This window comes from Bombus pyrosoma, linkage group LG6 (assembly GCF_014825855.1).
Source record: "Bombus pyrosoma isolate SC7728 linkage group LG6, ASM1482585v1, whole genome shotgun sequence".
In the NCBI taxonomy this organism is placed as follows: domain Eukaryota; kingdom Metazoa; phylum Arthropoda; class Insecta; order Hymenoptera; family Apidae; genus Bombus; species Bombus pyrosoma.
This window is the reverse complement of record NC_057775.1, coordinates 2,225,600-2,243,291: the sequence shown is the minus strand read 5'-3', so window position 1 is coordinate 2,243,291 and position 17,692 is coordinate 2,225,600. Positions and strand designations below refer to the sequence as shown.

Below are 17,692 nucleotides of genomic sequence, written 5' to 3'. Positions count from 1 at the left end.
AGCTGTATGCATCTACATTGTAATAATCGAAGTTTGTGAATTGTAATTTTTGGCAAGAATGTGCGAAACCAGATATCGTTGATATCTCAACCTAACATCTTTGCTGTAGTGATAAAAACTCATTTTCAGTAAAAACGATATATCGCGTTTCAATTCTAGTACCGACGTACGAAGTTATACCTGTGTTGCATTCAATGCACAAGAGAAGTATAGAGAAGCCGGAGATACACCTGAAGGCCTTCGGCAAGGACATCAGTCTGTCGCTGAAGCCTACGGAAGGGTTGCTGACAGCGAACCACTTGCCTATGTGGACTGTCACGAAGAACGCGTCGCAACCTGGTGGCCTCCACTATGAAAAGGTGACGAATGTAAGTTTTCAACGTGCGTCACAGAAAAATGATTTTTATTTCTCTCCTTAGCTCTTTTATTCTTTTCGACATGTTTATTTATGAGCAGCTTCGTTCCTCTGAAATTTCCTTTCAGTAACATTCCTCCACTGTTAAACGTATCACGCATGTATATTATTTCAAAGTTTTCAGATGTTCTTCTTTCGAGACTTTTCAGACTTACATTCCACATAACTAATCAATGGCTTTTATTTATTTTAAAACGGTTATTCCTAAAATATTGGCTTATTCTTAAATTCTCTCTTCTTATCACCTTACTACTTAATCACCTAAAATTTTTCCCAAAACAACGCATAAGAAAGATTCTGGCATGAATTGCAAGACATCATACGATCAACCCTATCTTACAACTTTTTAACTTTTACAACCTTGTGTTTTTAATTTTGCAAAATTTTCCTCCCATCCCTGTTGCATTCTCATACTACTCGACATTTTGCTCAAGACGATATTATGTACATAGTGAGAAAAGAAACGAGACCTTTTCATAGCGACGCGATTTTTCCTCAGGCCCACGAGTTTGCATTATTCCTTTAAATGGTGTAAATCGCATAAAATCGGCTACATATGGCCAGGCACGTTGCGATCACGTTGTATGTAATTGTTCTTCTCGTTTCAGGCCGACGTAGATATCGGTGACATCTATCAAGACACGACGAACATGGCGTCAATTCTGCTGCACCGGGACGCGAATGGGAAAGTGCTCGTTGTAAGAGGCCATTCTTTCTTAATGTACCTTTCGACATTCCCGCCATTATTGCGACTCGTCTTTCGTCAACCGTCGCGACTCACTTAGGAACCGTCTTGGTTATAATTATCGCAATACCGCGATTCGTTGGGGACAACTAGCAGGGCCACGCTTAGGAAGGCTGCCCGCCGTAGTTACAAGTTAGAACGTCCAGCAGTCCGTAAAGCAAAAGGATAGCAATTTCACGAAATGCTTAGAAGAGCAAAATTTATGCGTAATCGCTGAAAGAATTTTTGTTACGCGGATAATCGATGCAATTTTGAACGGTTGACCAGAGACGAATGGTAAATGACGTTGGGAAATTGTGACTAGAGGATTCATTCTTTGGAATTTGGAATTTGGTGAATGGAAGTGGGCATATTTGTACAATGGAACATTTACTATCTAGATCAACAGGGAAACAGGATTGCTTGGATAAAGAAGTTTGTATGAATTATTTTGTATTGTAGAGAGACAGAATAATGTGAATGGCAATAGCAGAATATAATATAAACGTGTTGTTTTCAATTCATTATGGATCGTACTCGTTTTTTGCTGCTAGATTGCATAAACATTTTAATACGTTAAGCTATAATTAACTGTATTCATCTATTTATCTGTATTTATCCTTTAACTCTTTAAATTTGATATTGCAATGGGAGGATTAAGTAAATTATAATTACACACATAATTTTCCTTTTTATCTAGATTTCATATATCTGACTGACCTTTTTTCCACTGTGTTATTAACAAGTAAATATCAGTCACTGAAAGATCTGAAAAAGAATCTAACTTTCTGAGACGGACAAACATTCCAGACATCACATGTATCATATGTATCATATATCGTAATTATGCATCACTTACATAATCACGAGACAATTTTAATATTACATCCATGAATATTCTTTTAGAACGTTAACAAAGCGTAGGCGAACCTAAAAGCATCTTTACAAAAATACCATTTGCTATGACCAAAACGGTTACACGTAAACGAGATTCAATAGAAACGGAATAATAAAGTAAAGTTGCACAAAATGGTATTTCGTGATCGTTTTGACATTTCCATTTCGAGCTCCGGTAATCGCTGCTTCGTCCGCGGTTCATACAAAGTGCACTACGACGATATTGCTTGGGCAAAACCAAGGAAAAAAGCAATAAAATTCTCCATATCGGTTGCACCTTTCAGAACAGTGGGCAGCTCGGAACAGAAGGCAGCCGTTCTCAATGATTGCGCCTCCAACCAACCAAGACTTAATTTCAGTTGGGAATTTCGATCTCTTATGAAGTCGTAAGGAAAAAAATTCCCGATACAAAACTATTGCCAAAGCTGCTACTTATTCATTGAATTGTCTAAAACCTGTTGACAAAATCATGAATGATAAGTGAAGGGATATTTTCATACAATGATTATCCTGTTAACAACAAATTTTGTTCATTACATAATTTTAATCGTATTTTCGAAAAATGAAGGTTTACAGTTGGGACAAAAAGTAATTTAGAAGAAAAATCGTACACGTGTAATTGATATATTCTGGCCCTTTTTCGTGGAAGATGATTATCATACTTTATTAACTTTAATTTGCTCAATTTGCATCTGCTAGCGGATTTATTCTTTCGCATCCTGTTCTTGAAAAATGTTGTCTTAAACTTGTATTAATTCTTTTCTGTAGACAAAAATTAGTAGACTTCATAAATAAATTATGGAGATTATGAATAGATTATGCATAGACTGCATTCAGGTTCGCCAAATTTACTTGTTTTGTTCTCTCATATTTCGTTTTTTTGCAATGCATTATAGATTTAAAGATAAGAAAAAAAGTTTATAATTGATTCATATTAATTATTGTCTTTAATTGCCTTCCGTAGAGAAGGATTAGCATATCTTATAGATTCTGAAGTGCTAAATCTGAGTCTGACAGCAAATTGGCAAAATGTTTTAATTGTTTCTTGTAAGAAAAACAGACACAAGTAACTATATTACTGTATTACTATATAACTATATTCATTTTTAAAACAAGACTTTTCTGTTTAAAATGAGTATGAATGAGTTACACAAACAATGAAATATTAAACAATGAAATATTACACTATTTACTAATTATTATATTACAGTATAATAATAAAATACATATATATTATTTAGATAACAACAAATAATTATCTTTCTTGGTTTCTTGCTTGAAACTCGACGCACGAGCTGATAAAATTGCCATTCATTTGCTGCTTTTATTATAGAAACAAAGTATATTGTAGCCTATAAATCAATGAAGGAACAAACTGTCGGTGAATTTATGTTCTTGTGGTTCTTCCTTTATGGAGAATTTTATGTGTGGAGAACAATTAGAAATCCTCTCGAAGCATTGACTACGGCTATTGTGACGATTGAAAGCGTAGTTCAAGGGAAAGAAATTCAATTGAAATCATGTATGAATGTAGGAAGATCGTTGCGTTTGTTTAAAACAGTAGAATTCCTAAAAAGAGAAATTTAGTCTGGTAATCAATAAAATGATCGTTATTATATAATTGCGTGAAAGAAACGAATTGTTTTATTGTAGATTTATATTTTTCAGTGAAAACGATTAGAGATCTCCCCTTGACAGTGATTTCATTTATGATCATGAATATTGTTCTTTTAACCAAGCGATCCGATTAATAAATTCACACGAGTTAGCATTGTAAAATCATGATCGTTTGCCATGATATTAATGAATAATATGCTTTTATTATATAATGCTACAAAGGTAAAACAAATTATTTTATTAGTAAATTTATTAAAATTTGCAGTAATAATCTAAATCACGCTTCTGACAACGGCAAATTATGCAACTCATAGAAACCCAAGTGTAAATCTACAGACGTTTATGAATTTTGAAATAAGAAGTCAATTAAATTTTTAAATATTCATTACCAATAATTTGAACTTGAAATTTATGAGGATGGATCCTCGTAAATTTTCCAAGAAAAACATGAATAAACAGCTTTTTCTTTCCTTTATAAATTTTGGTTGTTGGCCAATAAGAAAAGAAGAGAGATTTTATTTGTTTTATAAAATATGAAATAGTTGCAGAAATAAATCAAAATATCAGGAAAACAACCGTTACAAATTTTCCATTAGCAAGTGAAAAAACTGTGTCCGTATTGTTCACAAAAGGAATTCCGATTCTTTCACCAAGATAACTCCTTGGCACATCGAGTGCACATTATGCAGCAATCCATTGAAAATTCAGGTCTAAAATTAGCATTCTCTGTATCACCAGAGTAGTCTCCTGTACAGCAAAAATTTCATTGCTTACAGCTTTTTTTATTACTTTCATACATCAAAAATCAGTTGAAAGGACGTCGTCCTTGACAACGATCGGTTAATCGCTGCGTAGGATGAAACATATTGTACAGTGTTCGAGAGAAGTGCCAACAAATTTTTGAAAACCAATTTCGACATATGTATGTTAAAAAGTATAAACCATAACGAAAGGTTATATCATATCACAACACAATTATGCGTACAAGAAAACATTTGTATTGTTTCCCTACAGTGGTTCACGAAGGCATTTAAACAGTTGCTATAAAAGATTTGTATGAATCTAGCTATGAAATATAGTTGTAATTTTGAAATTTCATTAGCATTGTAGCAAGATACGATTATTGCGATGATGTTGGTAACTTTGAAACCAATTTGAAAATGTACATACGTAGAAGTTACAAGATATTTTTTAAAGACTTGTATCTCCTTCAGGTTATTTCTTTCTTCAATCATTTCATATTAAAACAATTCTTTCTAACCATCACGCGACATAAATCAAAATCAAATAAACTGGACTCTTCATTTTATGGCCGCTGACATATAAATTACTTTGCATATACTGCCGTAATTATCATAACACCTACTCGTTGGATTTATTGGAAAACTCTTTCTTTATTTAGTATTTTACATATATTATAAGTAGACTGTGGATTTTTATGCGTCTACGGGAAATTTGAAGATGCAAAAATGCACAGAATGCATATAACTTGCAAAAGTACATAATATATACAAGATATGATACTTAATACGTAAAACAATTTTCTACCCAGGTTCCATTCCTTCAATTGTGTTTATAGAAATATGAATTTACCTAAATATCAACAGGCTAGTTACAAAACATGTATGACGCAAGTGAAATAACAGATTTATAATAAAATAACTAAAAAATGAAAGCCACGAAGAAACATCCAGCCAGTACTAAGTGAATTAACCACCATATGTAATTCTGTTTATATACTGCTAACTTTTGCAAAAGTAACCACACGAGAATAAATTCCAAAGACAACAAATATCGTCATTTCGCGTTACATAATGCCGTAAAAGCGTTGTTTTATATGACCCCATGTGTCCTGACCTTTCGCTTTCACTCTCCCTCCCTCGACCTGACCAATGCACCTCTCTCGGACTGCAAATCGAACATGTTGATCGTACCCGGATCGGAAATATCAATGATCCAGCGAATCAACCGGCTGTTCCACCATGGAACGTGTATTTCGTTTTCGCTCGTCCAACGTTCATGTTGGATAAAATTAGTCACGTCGTGATAATTGCATATAGCCAGGCGGAAGTCGTTGGCCATCGAATGGAAAATTGACGTAGAAAGCATGCGCGATTAGACTATTAACCGATTATAGTTCGTTAACTCATTGATCGTGTGATTAAACATATTATTGGTACCGGAAATGCCGGTAGAGCTTCTAATTAGCTAGATTGTTTATTTTTCTTATTAATGTCTAGATATCAGAAACGAATATTATAGAAGTAAAGTTTTATTCAAATAATTATTTATGCAAAATTTTTATTCCATTTATTATTCGCTTCGTTACTTCACCTTAAATAACATTACTTGACTTATCTAATGTTATTTATTTTTATATTGCGTATCATAAATTAATAGAAAGCTCATATAACTGTACAAAAATGCTACTACAGTACAAAATATATTAAGCAGTAGAGAAAATTGGTGCAAAAAACTACATCGGAATAAGAGAATATTAATCCATTATTATGAAATTATGCCCATTTCCAACAATGTATATTAGTTAACAGTAGAAATAATGATAAAATGTGAATTATTCTTTGTTTTTCATAAAGTATAAATAAATGTTCTCTACAAGATAACAATTAATGATGTGATTTGAACCAGGATGGTAATATCGGTGCAGAACTAGTGATTCGACCATTGCCAGATAGGATATTAAATGAAGTAGTAAACAAGAACTCGAATCTTCATGGAGCAGAGTTGCTGCCAAACGTAACGCGAAGTAAAGGGAACTTGAAGCGCACGAGCCATCACGTGGTGTACAAGAAAGTGACTCGTCCAAGCGGCGACGAGTACAGCGATTTCAGTGAGTGATCTTTACGTGTTACCACACCAGAAGGTGAAATCCTCCAGAGATCGGTTTCTCGTGATTAAACATCGATTTTAGCGCTGATGGAGCCCGATCGCTTGGCCAAGAGGTACAGATCGAAACGATCGGTCGCCGCCAGAACAAAGAGGGAAGCACCGTATGTGATCTACCCGGAAATCCTCTGCATCGTCGACTATGATGGATACAGGTGAAAACTCTTATTTATTGACAAAGATTAAATTGTTGGTGAGGATTAGTTTATTTTCAAGAGATAGCAGCTTATAAATGGACTACGGATTTTTATGGATTTATGAGGTGCAAAAGGTACAAAAATGCATAAAATGCGCACAATGTGCACAATATGTATGAAATATATAAAACATTTAAAGTACTGTGCCCGTTACAGTATGAAACAATTTCTGCCTAGATTTTAGTTTCTTAGTTTATAAAAATGTGAATTTGCATAGATATATCCAGTTTACTTGGAAAAATAAAAAATTTAAAAATGTCTTTTTTATGTCGAGGAATAGTCCTTTTCTTTATAGGAAAATAATATGTTTCATATCATTTAAATACGAGTATCATATTTAAAATTTTCTATCTCATACCAAAAGATTATTTCCTCGATAAATGTGAAGACATCACAGTGTGTGAGAAATATTATGTAACAGATTATCCATTTGTCCGTATTAATATTCATTATTGGCTTATGTAGCAGCTGTTTGCAAGCAGCGAGTGGTTCAATTCTATTTATATACGTTCTTAATGAAGCATTTCGTTCGATTGTTAAAATAGAACAGTAAATGTTTAATCAGTACCAATTCAATTTTTAATCCAATTAAAATTTATAATTAAATTCGTTTCCTCCAGATTACATGGCGGCGATAACGTGCAAATCAAAAGATACTTTGTGTCCTTCTGGAACGGAGTAGACCTAAGGTACAAGCTGTTAAAAGGGCCAAAGATCCGCATCAGTATCGCTGGAATCATTATATCACGGGTGAAGTGCAATTAATCATCTCGATCCTTTTACCGAACTATGATTTTTTTACGAATCGTTACGTTTCCCACAACTTTCTCCTCCTTTTTCTTTTTCTTTTCCTTTTTTTTTCTTTTTTCTTTTTCTTAAACGATATCTTTCAGGGCAGAGATGCTACACCGTATTTGGAAAGAAATCGCGTCGGACGGGACGCGATCGATTCGGCAGCTGCGTTGACCGACATGGGCAAATATCTCTTCCGAGAGAGACGACTTCCGGTGTACGACATCGCTGTCGCTGTCACAAAGTAAGAGTGTGCATTTCTTTAAATTCAACCTAATTACCACATTACGTTTCACGTGATTAACATACAAAATCTTCTTCCCTGACAACTTTTCTCGCTCTTCCCTTTTTGTCTCATCTTTCGATATCAATGACAATTTAAACGACTTGTTTTCTTTTTAATCAAATACGTGGAAGAATAGTGAAACTCGAAAGGAAAATGATAACGATTAACTTGAAAGCGTGTAAAAAATATTAAAAAGCAGAGATTTCAATCGAATTTCACGCAATAACGAATACGTTCTATGGCCCCGACATTATGCTATTACCGTTTTACCACAGCAGTCTAGTGATTTCATACTGTTTGATTTTTATTTCGCAAAACAGGTATGATATGTGCCGTCGTAGGAAAGGCGGCCGCTGCACTAAGGGAACTGCCGGTATGGTTTATTACATAGCGATCACGCTTTCTTTTTCAATTTGTTTATTTATTTCTTTTTAATCTTATTTTATTTTCGTTCATATTCTTTTAACGTAATTAGCGTTGTACAGTATTTACACCTAGCTTAAATGTAGTTTTTGACGGTGCAGTGATGGCGTACCACGATGGGGATGGTGCGTTTACGGGGATAAACGATACAAAAGTGACATTCTTTCTCGTCGAAATAGTATAATATTTGTACTTTCTTGTTTTGAAATATTCTGTTACAATGGACAGTAATTTTCAGAAAGATCCAAATAAAATATATACATAATTTTCATTAAAAGTGAAAGAGATTTAATAGTTCTTAAATAATAAACTCCATGTAAAAATATACACTGTACTCGTATTTTGTCGAACGAGGAAGTATGCTCTTTTAACGCATTCAGTTTAACCTAGTGTAAATACGGTGTTGAATACTCAAATTGTAGTCATTTAAAATACTGTACGCTACTTTAGTAAAGAATAAGCTTGCTAAACATTGCGCACATTCATTATTACTCTCGTAGACACGAAATATACGGTAGAATTGATTTTCAAGAGGTAATGGTACACTAATATATGTAATCAATAACACGCGCGCGTGTTGGCTTTCTTATTCTGCCTGTTATTAGACATCAATCTACTAAACTCTAATTATAGCATACAAACCTACATCAATGAATGCGATCAAACGCGGAAATAATTAAAATTAAAGATCAAAATCCATATGCATCCTCTAAACCTTTCAATCGAACTTTTCATCTCTTTAATCCAAAATTCGATAAGCATGTGTGCATAGTATCGAAAGAGTTAAAATCAGGAAATCATAATAACAAGCCTCATTGTACATATTTCGTTTTAAAAGATAACACAAGCGATAAACAGAAAATTTCGTTTCAAGCCTCAAGTTACGAACATTCGAGTCGACGTTCACGATGTATATAATCTTCTCCGATAGGTCGAGTTCATAATACATATATAAATGGTGCTCCTTCATGCGATTTCGAGAAACAACGCGATTCAAAAGCTGCTAAAAAGGAATCGGCTGTAATTATTCATACCTGAGACGCAACACTCGCTAATTGGCAATTATTTACACGCGCGCTACTCGTAGTGTGTTTGCTTTACCGTAATTCCACGCTATCGCCTTCCGCAAGCCGCGTCCTCAACGCTGAACAAGGAGGAGACATCAAACACGGTGTGTGATATCGCTTCATCACGGTGTTTGCTTTTCGTTATCAATCAAGTTAATGTCATTCCTCGTAAATCAATACCATTAATCGTCTGTCGTACGTGAAGTCTCGCAAAGATTTCAAAAACATGCAATTTCTATGAAATTTTCATGTGCGATATCTGTATATTATGAAATATCATGATTTGTCAGAATAATGGGAGAATTAACCATACTTCTTTCTGGAGGTAGTTCTTTTGTTATATTTGTCAGAGATTAACTTATTAATGATGAATTATAGTCACGTGGACTATTATAAAATAGACAGCGTCATACGAAATTATTCTGAAACTACTAAAAAACTAGTACGTATATATTGAATATAATATGTATATTATCATGCATGTAATATAGTAAAACGTCAAAGTAAAGAAATTATAATATTCAACGTGAAAAGATATGAAATTGTCAGATTTTTCGCACACTCCTTACATTATTTATCAAAGAGCATTTATCAGAGAAACAAAAGGGCCTCACGCGTTAATCATAAAAATCTTACACTAAGACATAAAGAAATAGATCCAAGCATACCTTAGTATCCGAATATTGTCCTAACTCATTGTATTATATATTACAAAATATCATGGTTTTAATAGGCAATATATATACATAATATATATATATATATAGAGAGAGAGAGAGCATTTAGAAAATGGTACGCTCCATTATAGGAATATTGTATGTGTATATGCTACAAAATATTATAGTTTACCGAAATATAATGGAAATTAGACATATACAAGCGACACATTCCCAACAATTGTCCCGTGACGTGGTCCGAAGCAGACTGGAATTGTGAGTCCACATGATAAAGAGGAACTTTTGTTGTTGCATTACAGATTAGATATGTGCAGGAGGCAATACGCGAATGACGTGTGCAATAGAGGAACCGCAGGTACGTTTCTCGAGTTCGAAGGAAACGAGATTGACGAGAACAGAAAATTGTCTTTGATCTATCTATGTGCACTGCTCTGCGAACGTTTTTTTCTTTTTTTTTACTTCTCCAATCTAAAATTTCTTTCGCTGCAGCCTCCCGAAAACATGTATCGTATGGTTGAAAACGAACGAAGTTCTCGAGGCTTTCACAGCCAGAGTTCTTTCGTGGTATACATATATGTACTGTTCGAGATTTTAAAACGCGAATCGTGCTCTTTTGGACGAATCTGTTCCGGTGTTTTGCTATTTTTAATTTTCGATGAAGATATTCTATGTACTTTTATCACACCGTAAATTTATTGTGCGATTTAAAATGGAATATTTTGAATAACTCAAGAAGTATTCAATATTAAAAATACAAGAAACTGCATTATATTATAAAAAACTTTAATTTCTTAACATACATTTAATTAATCATGTACTGAATTAAACGTCGACTTATTCTATTTGCTATCTACGATCGAAACTTCATTTCGTTTCGATTTTACTTCAAACTAGTTATTACATTAATATCCTCTGCAAAACACTGGAATTATATTTCCAAGAAAATGCCGCGTTTTGCGAAAACCTCGAATAGTATAGCATTTCAAGCTCGTCTACGTTGCTTTTATCTATACTTATCCTGTTTGTTTTCACTCTAATAGCTTGAATGAACTTCTTCACTCTGTGTTTGAACTTGATTATCACGAGAAAAAAAAAACGGCTGGACAAAAAACACCGATCAAAACTTCCCTCGAGCTGAGCGTGAAACATTCTATCGCGGCTTGCCACGCGTGTTTTCTTGTTTCTGGATCTCACTTTTCTTAGTCTGGGATACAAGTATGCCTTTCTCTCCTTCACTTACACTGTCACTCTGTCTTTCACTCTCCTGATTCTCACTGTGAACGTATATATACGAGCGAAAACGAAAGCGGTATTATACCTGTCCTAAACAAAAAAGAAAAAAAAAAAATAAAGAAAAGAAAAGAGGTTCAAAAAGTAAAAAAGTTTCTTATTCGAAAATTTTTCGTTTTTAAATCTTCTCTGTTCGTTCACTTTTTGCACAGTGGCTACGGTTTCCCATTTTGTGTGTGTGTTTGTGTTTCACGTACATACGTATGTACATAAATCGTACACGACCTTGGCATTTGTACAATCGATCGTTTGCAATTACTTTTCTATATACACTTTACCACGGAATATTATCAAACTGATCGTTCGATCCTAATGGTACCTCGTTGGTCTAAGAATAATTTGAAAAATATATCTACTTTTATATTGCCGTATTAATTCGAGTAGGCGTATCCGGTCGAAAGATGGTTTTGGGAACCATATAACTTTTAGTATTTAACAACCAGGCATCGATTTCACATAACAACCGAAATATAAATTGTTCTATCTTTATTTTCAATGCAAATACGACTTTCTTATTTAATATACATATAGATGAACTATTTTTCTGCTACTATTTAAACGAAAGTGTGCCGATGCGACTTTTTGACTTAACACGGCGGTATATCCTTATCATCTTCACGCTCGCTATGTCGTTCTTTTGAATCATTCACACCTCGTTCTTGTTTCTTTGGCTGCATTACTGACGAGGACCACGATTGGTAAGTTTATTCGAGTCGAAGCGATCGAGAATCGCGTTAGAAGTGAAAAATAAGCCGAATAAAGGGATATCGTAGAGATTAATACCGCAGAGATTTTTCCTTTTTCCCCAACACTGGAACTTCTCGTTGAGGGAACACGATCTTTGAATCGATCTTCACGGTACATGAAGTTTTAAGTTATTTCGAAAGCCTCGGTTAATCGATCGACGTAAATTAATAGTTGCATGCTACTCTATTAATCAGCTACGATCCTTTCTCAAATGGGCACTCGTTTCTTAAAAAGTTCCTACGAAAACAAAAGTTTCGACCACATGATCCAGATTGTATCTCGGAGACATTAATAAATTCGGTATAATAAATTTCATTTAGTAGCCAAATAGAGTAAATTTATACGATTAATTCAGAGTTATTTGAAACTACATTTAATCTTCCTGTAATAAATTAAACGTATTATGTCTCCGTTATTAGCTAAATTTCATTCATCAAATTTGTACTATTTTTCGACATTTTCAACGAAAATACTGTTTCATGTATACGTATTTGTTTAGCTTAGCTTAGCCTTCATATATTGCAATGAAATTTGCACAATTATTAAATAATACCTTAATACTTCTTTTGAGCATAGTATCATATTGTTTTATTTAACTATATTCAAAAGACGTGTTAAGGCATTATTTAACAATTGTGCAAATTTTACTGCAACGTATGAAACCTAAACTGAAGAAATGGCACGGCCATACCAAAACCATTTTCGATTCTCGTTATACGCAATATATTAGAATTATTTTAAAAATACGTATTTAATGTACATGGCATTTTGTAAAAGAGTATAAAAAGTTGTGTAAAAAATTTTTAAGAAACGTCGTGCCAATCTAAGAAAAAGCCAAGTTATCTTCTAGCTTTCTCTTACTAAACGAGTATTTAATTAAACAGATTAATACTGCCGCTAAATATTTGCTAGAATTTCGTATCTAATAACAGTACTGGTAACATCTTACCAAAGAACGTGTCTTCGTTTTTGAGAATGGACGATCTTCGCGATCTGATGGATAGCCAAATGATTTCATAATTCAAGTTTAATTCACGTTGCCAATGCAATCGCAATACGGTTGCTTGCAGTAAGCACTTTCAAACTGCAGTTATATATTAGCGATCAAGTCGTGATTCCGTTACGATATCTACAAACTTGAATTATCACGATACAGTTGTTATTTCGACATAGTGCATTCATAATCGAATTTGAATTTCCTTTCACGGTACGATCGCGGCTTCGATTATAGTATATTCAAATTTCAAGTCATTAATCCAGCCAACTTTCAACGATAGTTTAGAATATATATGTACTTTCCAAAAGACTCACGCTATACTAGAGGTTTCGTAATACTCTATTGTGTTAGATTTAGAACATGGGTTGTGGTTGTTCGTAATACAGTTACAAAATATCGTTGTTGTCTTGCACCACTGATCCACTTATTCTATATGATTCAATTACGATATGTACATTCACGTTTTTGCATTGTCGGTTCAACATTATATAATATTCGATGCAATTATTTAAGATCGATCAGAATCGTGATGTAGTTCGGCCTTGCTTTAAATACGACAGATTATTTTAGAACATTCACATTTGCTATCTAATCACGATAGAGTTTCGTTATTAGGAGAAAATGTGTTGGCATTTCAATTGGAGATTTTATATTTAATTGACGACGTTGAGGTTTTAATTATTTAAGTGGTAAATTTTAATACATCGATCGTGAATTAAACCGAGAATTGACTGTATAAATGATTTTATTTGATCTGCAATTAATTAATTTAATGGCAATTATATTCAGCAGATTTTATTGCAAATTTGTTATTGTTAATGATGTTGTTAATAACTTATTTCCAAATGAAATAATAATAAGAATTTGCCAATATTGACTTACTTTAAAACTACTTTAAAAATGATTAAATCTTTTTATCTTCTACCATGTATAAGTAATAACGCTAATAATATTACTATAGTATAGACTAATAAATTGAGGACGAGTTTTTACTTTCTTATTTTACATTCTCAAAATTGAAGATACGTTCGCGTATTTCGTATTACTAATATTAATTTAACTTGCTAAAAATGCAGCTTTTTTGTTAGTCCATATCGAATAACGAAATTAGTAGTGCCATTAACATTTCAATTAACATTTTTACACGCTGTACATAAGGATGGAAAACGTTCCAAAGTGATCATGTATCTTTATTCAGGATTCGCGTATGTGGGTGGAGCTTGTGTCGTGAATAAGCGTCTGGAAAAGGTGAATTCGGTCGCTATTATCGAAGACACAGGCGGATTTAGCGGAATTATCGTTGCAGCCCACGAAGTTGGTCATTTGTAAGTCCATTATCGCCCGAATATTTTGTCATTTCTATAGAAAATTCGAAAATCGTGTTGTAAATTCTAGTTATTTAAATTGACGAGTAAATTGATAAGTTACGAGTTGTACAATGTAAACTTCTCTTTTACAATTTTATAATTTTTACTCAAATATTATAAGACAGTCAGAGATAGATTATTTTATTTTTCATTTATTTTGTTTGTTTTATTAGCAAACTTATTACTGTTATACAAGGAGATTTTGTTAACATTGATAATTTGTACCTTGTAACTTGTAAAATTTCATCAATAGCACTAATTCAATCTGAGACACTAAGACAATTCTGATTGTTTCGATTTTTTTAAAAATGTATTAACATTCTATAGAAATCATCATTACTTTTCAAAACATTGATTTCTATAAATTATGAAAAAATGAAACAGAGATAGACCAAAAGTTAAAATCAAAATTCACGTGACCATCTTTCGCTATTAAAATTAAAGAAAAATCATTTTATTTAATATTAGTGGTAAAAACTGGTTACCGTGAACTTTGATTTTAATTTTTAGTCTATTACTGTTTCATTTTTTCATGCTTTGTAGAAAGAAATTTCTTCGACCAAATAAAGTTCACGTTTTCATTTACATTTGTTTGTTTTTCGCCAAATTGTTGCAAATTTGTAGCAACCGTAGTTCCCTAAAAATAATATTGATTTGCGTTAAAAATGTTGATTTGAATGGGACGTAAAATGACATTGAAATGCGAATATCGTAGGCTGGGCGCAGTTCACGATGGCTCACCGCCACCTAGCTATCTCGGAGGACCAGGAGCCGAAAAATGTCGTTGGGAGGATGGCTACATTATGAGCGATCTCAGACACACAGAGAAAGGCTTTAAGTGGTCCCATTGCAGCGTATCGTCGTTTCATCATTTCTTAAAGTATGATTCATTCGTCGGTTTATGAACCTCTGTCTTCGATATTATTTCAATTAAATCTCCGTAGAATAAATTAACTTCCTTAATTTTTTAAAATAATTGGTACTACTTTGTTAATACTTTTTGAATTCATTATTATATGCAAATAAATGATGAGTCGATATTTCTATTCTAGCGGCGACACAGCAACGTGTTTGTACAACGCACCTCACGAAGACGAAGCTCTTCCTAGAGTTTTACCTGGGAAACTTCTTTCGTTGGATGCGCAATGTCGGAAAGATCGTGGAACGAGCGCCTGTTTCGTAAGCTTTGCATTACAACGTCAATCAACGTGTATCTTTTTTATCCATTGCATCGTTGGTGTTGTGTCAATGAAACGATTATTTCACGTTTTAGAAAGACGACAGAGTTTGTGCTCAACTATTTTGCTTTGACGCTGGCTCAGGATATTGCGTGGCATATCGTCCAGCGGCTGAAGGTTCTCCTTGCGGAGACGGTCAGGTAAACAATTCAAATAAAAGTGATTCGTACGACGAATTTGTAACATATATTTTATATTAAGAATTGGGAAAAAATATTTTATTCTGCTTCCTTTTTATCAAACTGTTGATTATGATCCTGTTAAAAATTGTAGTATTGCCTAAACGGAAAGTGCGTGGCCGAACACGAAAATATTATCCCAGATTATACGCAAAACATTCCAACGTACGTGCGCCGAGATAGCAGTTTCAACCCGACAGCCCACAATCGGCCTCTGTATGCTCAATATAACAACACAGACTACAGGTAATATTCTGAATATACGTAAAACCTACATAAATATTATTTAAGGATCTATAATTTCGTGGCATTCGTTATAGTTGGTAATATGTAAATAATTATTATTCAGATAAGATAATCGAATTAATACACTTCGATGTCTCTTCGTTCCGTTTATCAAAATATGTAATTATTATCATAATCAGTAAACATGTTTCAGGTAATCAACATGCATTTCCAAATCGTCGTTCAAATATTTACTATTATAACACGCACTGCAAAGATTCTAATGCTCAACTTTGTTTAATAAACAACAATTTTCACCCGTGTTTGGCGAACGTATAATCAAATAGCAAATATTTTCCGAATTTTCGAGAGTAATCCAAATAGATCACCTCGTCCCTTCGATAATCCCATAATGCTATGTCACACAGGTATCCGTGGGAATCGACGACATACAGCACGCCACAATCGAAATTCAAATACTCCTCGCCGTCGTCGAATCTCTTCTCGTCGACGAGCAATCCTTACAAACGCGTCACATCGTTCGCCACTACTCCGGCGACCAAATATACCTACACCACTGCCAGTTATTTGTACGTCAATAAATACAAGACTAAAGTAAATATTAGTAACGATGCTAGTTATAGTAAGAACGGATACGCTGGTGGTACTACTACCAGGAATTATTCGTACTATACAGTTAGTCCGATATCAAAGATCAACGATCTGAATTATCCGAAAATTAGCCCGTTCAGACATAAGGGTACGGTGAGCATGGTGTTAGCAACAGCAGACGAAAAGGATCAGAACGGGCCTCAAAACGATGCTCGCGGTAAGAGAAATCTGTATCAAAAGACGACGATACTCGCTTTCTTCTCGAGTTACGAGAACCTTCTCTTTATTTTTTCTATCGATCATCTGATTAAACGTTATCGTCTCGATATAATTTTCTTGTCTATTCTCGCTTTATTCTATTTTTCTTGCTTCATCTTTCTCATTATTTTATATACGATGAAATTAAGTATTTTTGTTATTATACATAGGTGTTCTTCTATTTCTTCTCTGCTATTTTACTTTATTTATTCAACCATTTATCGTAACCATTGTTCATGAACAGCGTAGCCGTTAAAACGCTACGAAGTGATTTAAAATGGTGACAAACTGACATGTCGCATTTTTCATCGTCAGAGTTCCTCGTAGTCTGACTCGTGCAATTCACTTGTGAGACAGTGAATATCTTTTGTTTCTCTGTACAGCTTTACCGACGTTTGTTTTCCTTTTTTTTATATTTCCATGTATGTACTACGGCTATTCCATTGGGTAACGAATCTTGTGTGTTAAATGTATATTTTGAATTCTTGGTGTCTTTTTCTGTTCATTGGAGTAATTGTTTTCGGCTTCTGGGTGGATGTTTTATATCAACATATTTGTTAGAATTCATTTCAGGTTCATCGAATCAGATTTTCTTTACTTGTACATTATACATATATACTTGTATATTATACATTAAACATAAACATCAATCATGTTCTTAAAGTGTTATACAAGTTTTATTAAGTAATGAGTTTTGTGTCTTACTTTACTAACGGTGTGCATAAATTCCTGAAACTCCTGACAGCTATTCTTAACATTTTTAAACAAATATAACAA

General features: G+C 33.6%; 1 protein-coding gene across 8 annotated transcripts in view; it reads left to right on the top strand.

The window, feature by feature from the left end:
- The window catches only part of LOC122568539 (venom metalloproteinase 3), an 82,214-nt gene that overhangs the window by 63,147 nt on the left and 1,375 nt on the right, over positions 1-17,692 (top strand). For 7 of the 8 annotated variants that reach the window (XM_043728402.1, XM_043728400.1, XM_043728401.1 and 4 more), the window contains 13 exons: positions 160-368; positions 1,024-1,113; positions 6,303-6,504; positions 6,586-6,715; positions 7,378-7,507; positions 7,651-7,793; positions 10,302-10,357; positions 14,235-14,361; positions 15,119-15,283; positions 15,456-15,582; positions 15,677-15,781; positions 15,915-16,066; positions 16,474-16,874. In XM_043728402.1, coding sequence (XP_043584337.1) covers positions 160-368; positions 1,024-1,113; positions 6,303-6,504; positions 6,586-6,715; positions 7,378-7,507; positions 7,651-7,793; positions 10,302-10,357; positions 14,235-14,361; positions 15,119-15,283; positions 15,456-15,582; positions 15,677-15,781; positions 15,915-16,066; positions 16,474-16,874 — 2,037 coding nt within the window. Of the gene's footprint in view, positions 1-159; positions 369-1,023; positions 1,114-6,302; positions 6,505-6,585; positions 6,716-7,377; positions 7,508-7,650; positions 7,794-8,155; positions 8,209-10,301; positions 10,358-14,234; positions 14,362-15,118; positions 15,284-15,455; positions 15,583-15,676; positions 15,782-15,914; positions 16,067-16,473; positions 16,875-17,692 lie in introns of all 8 variants that reach the window. The other variant, XM_043728403.1, reaches the window with a different exon arrangement.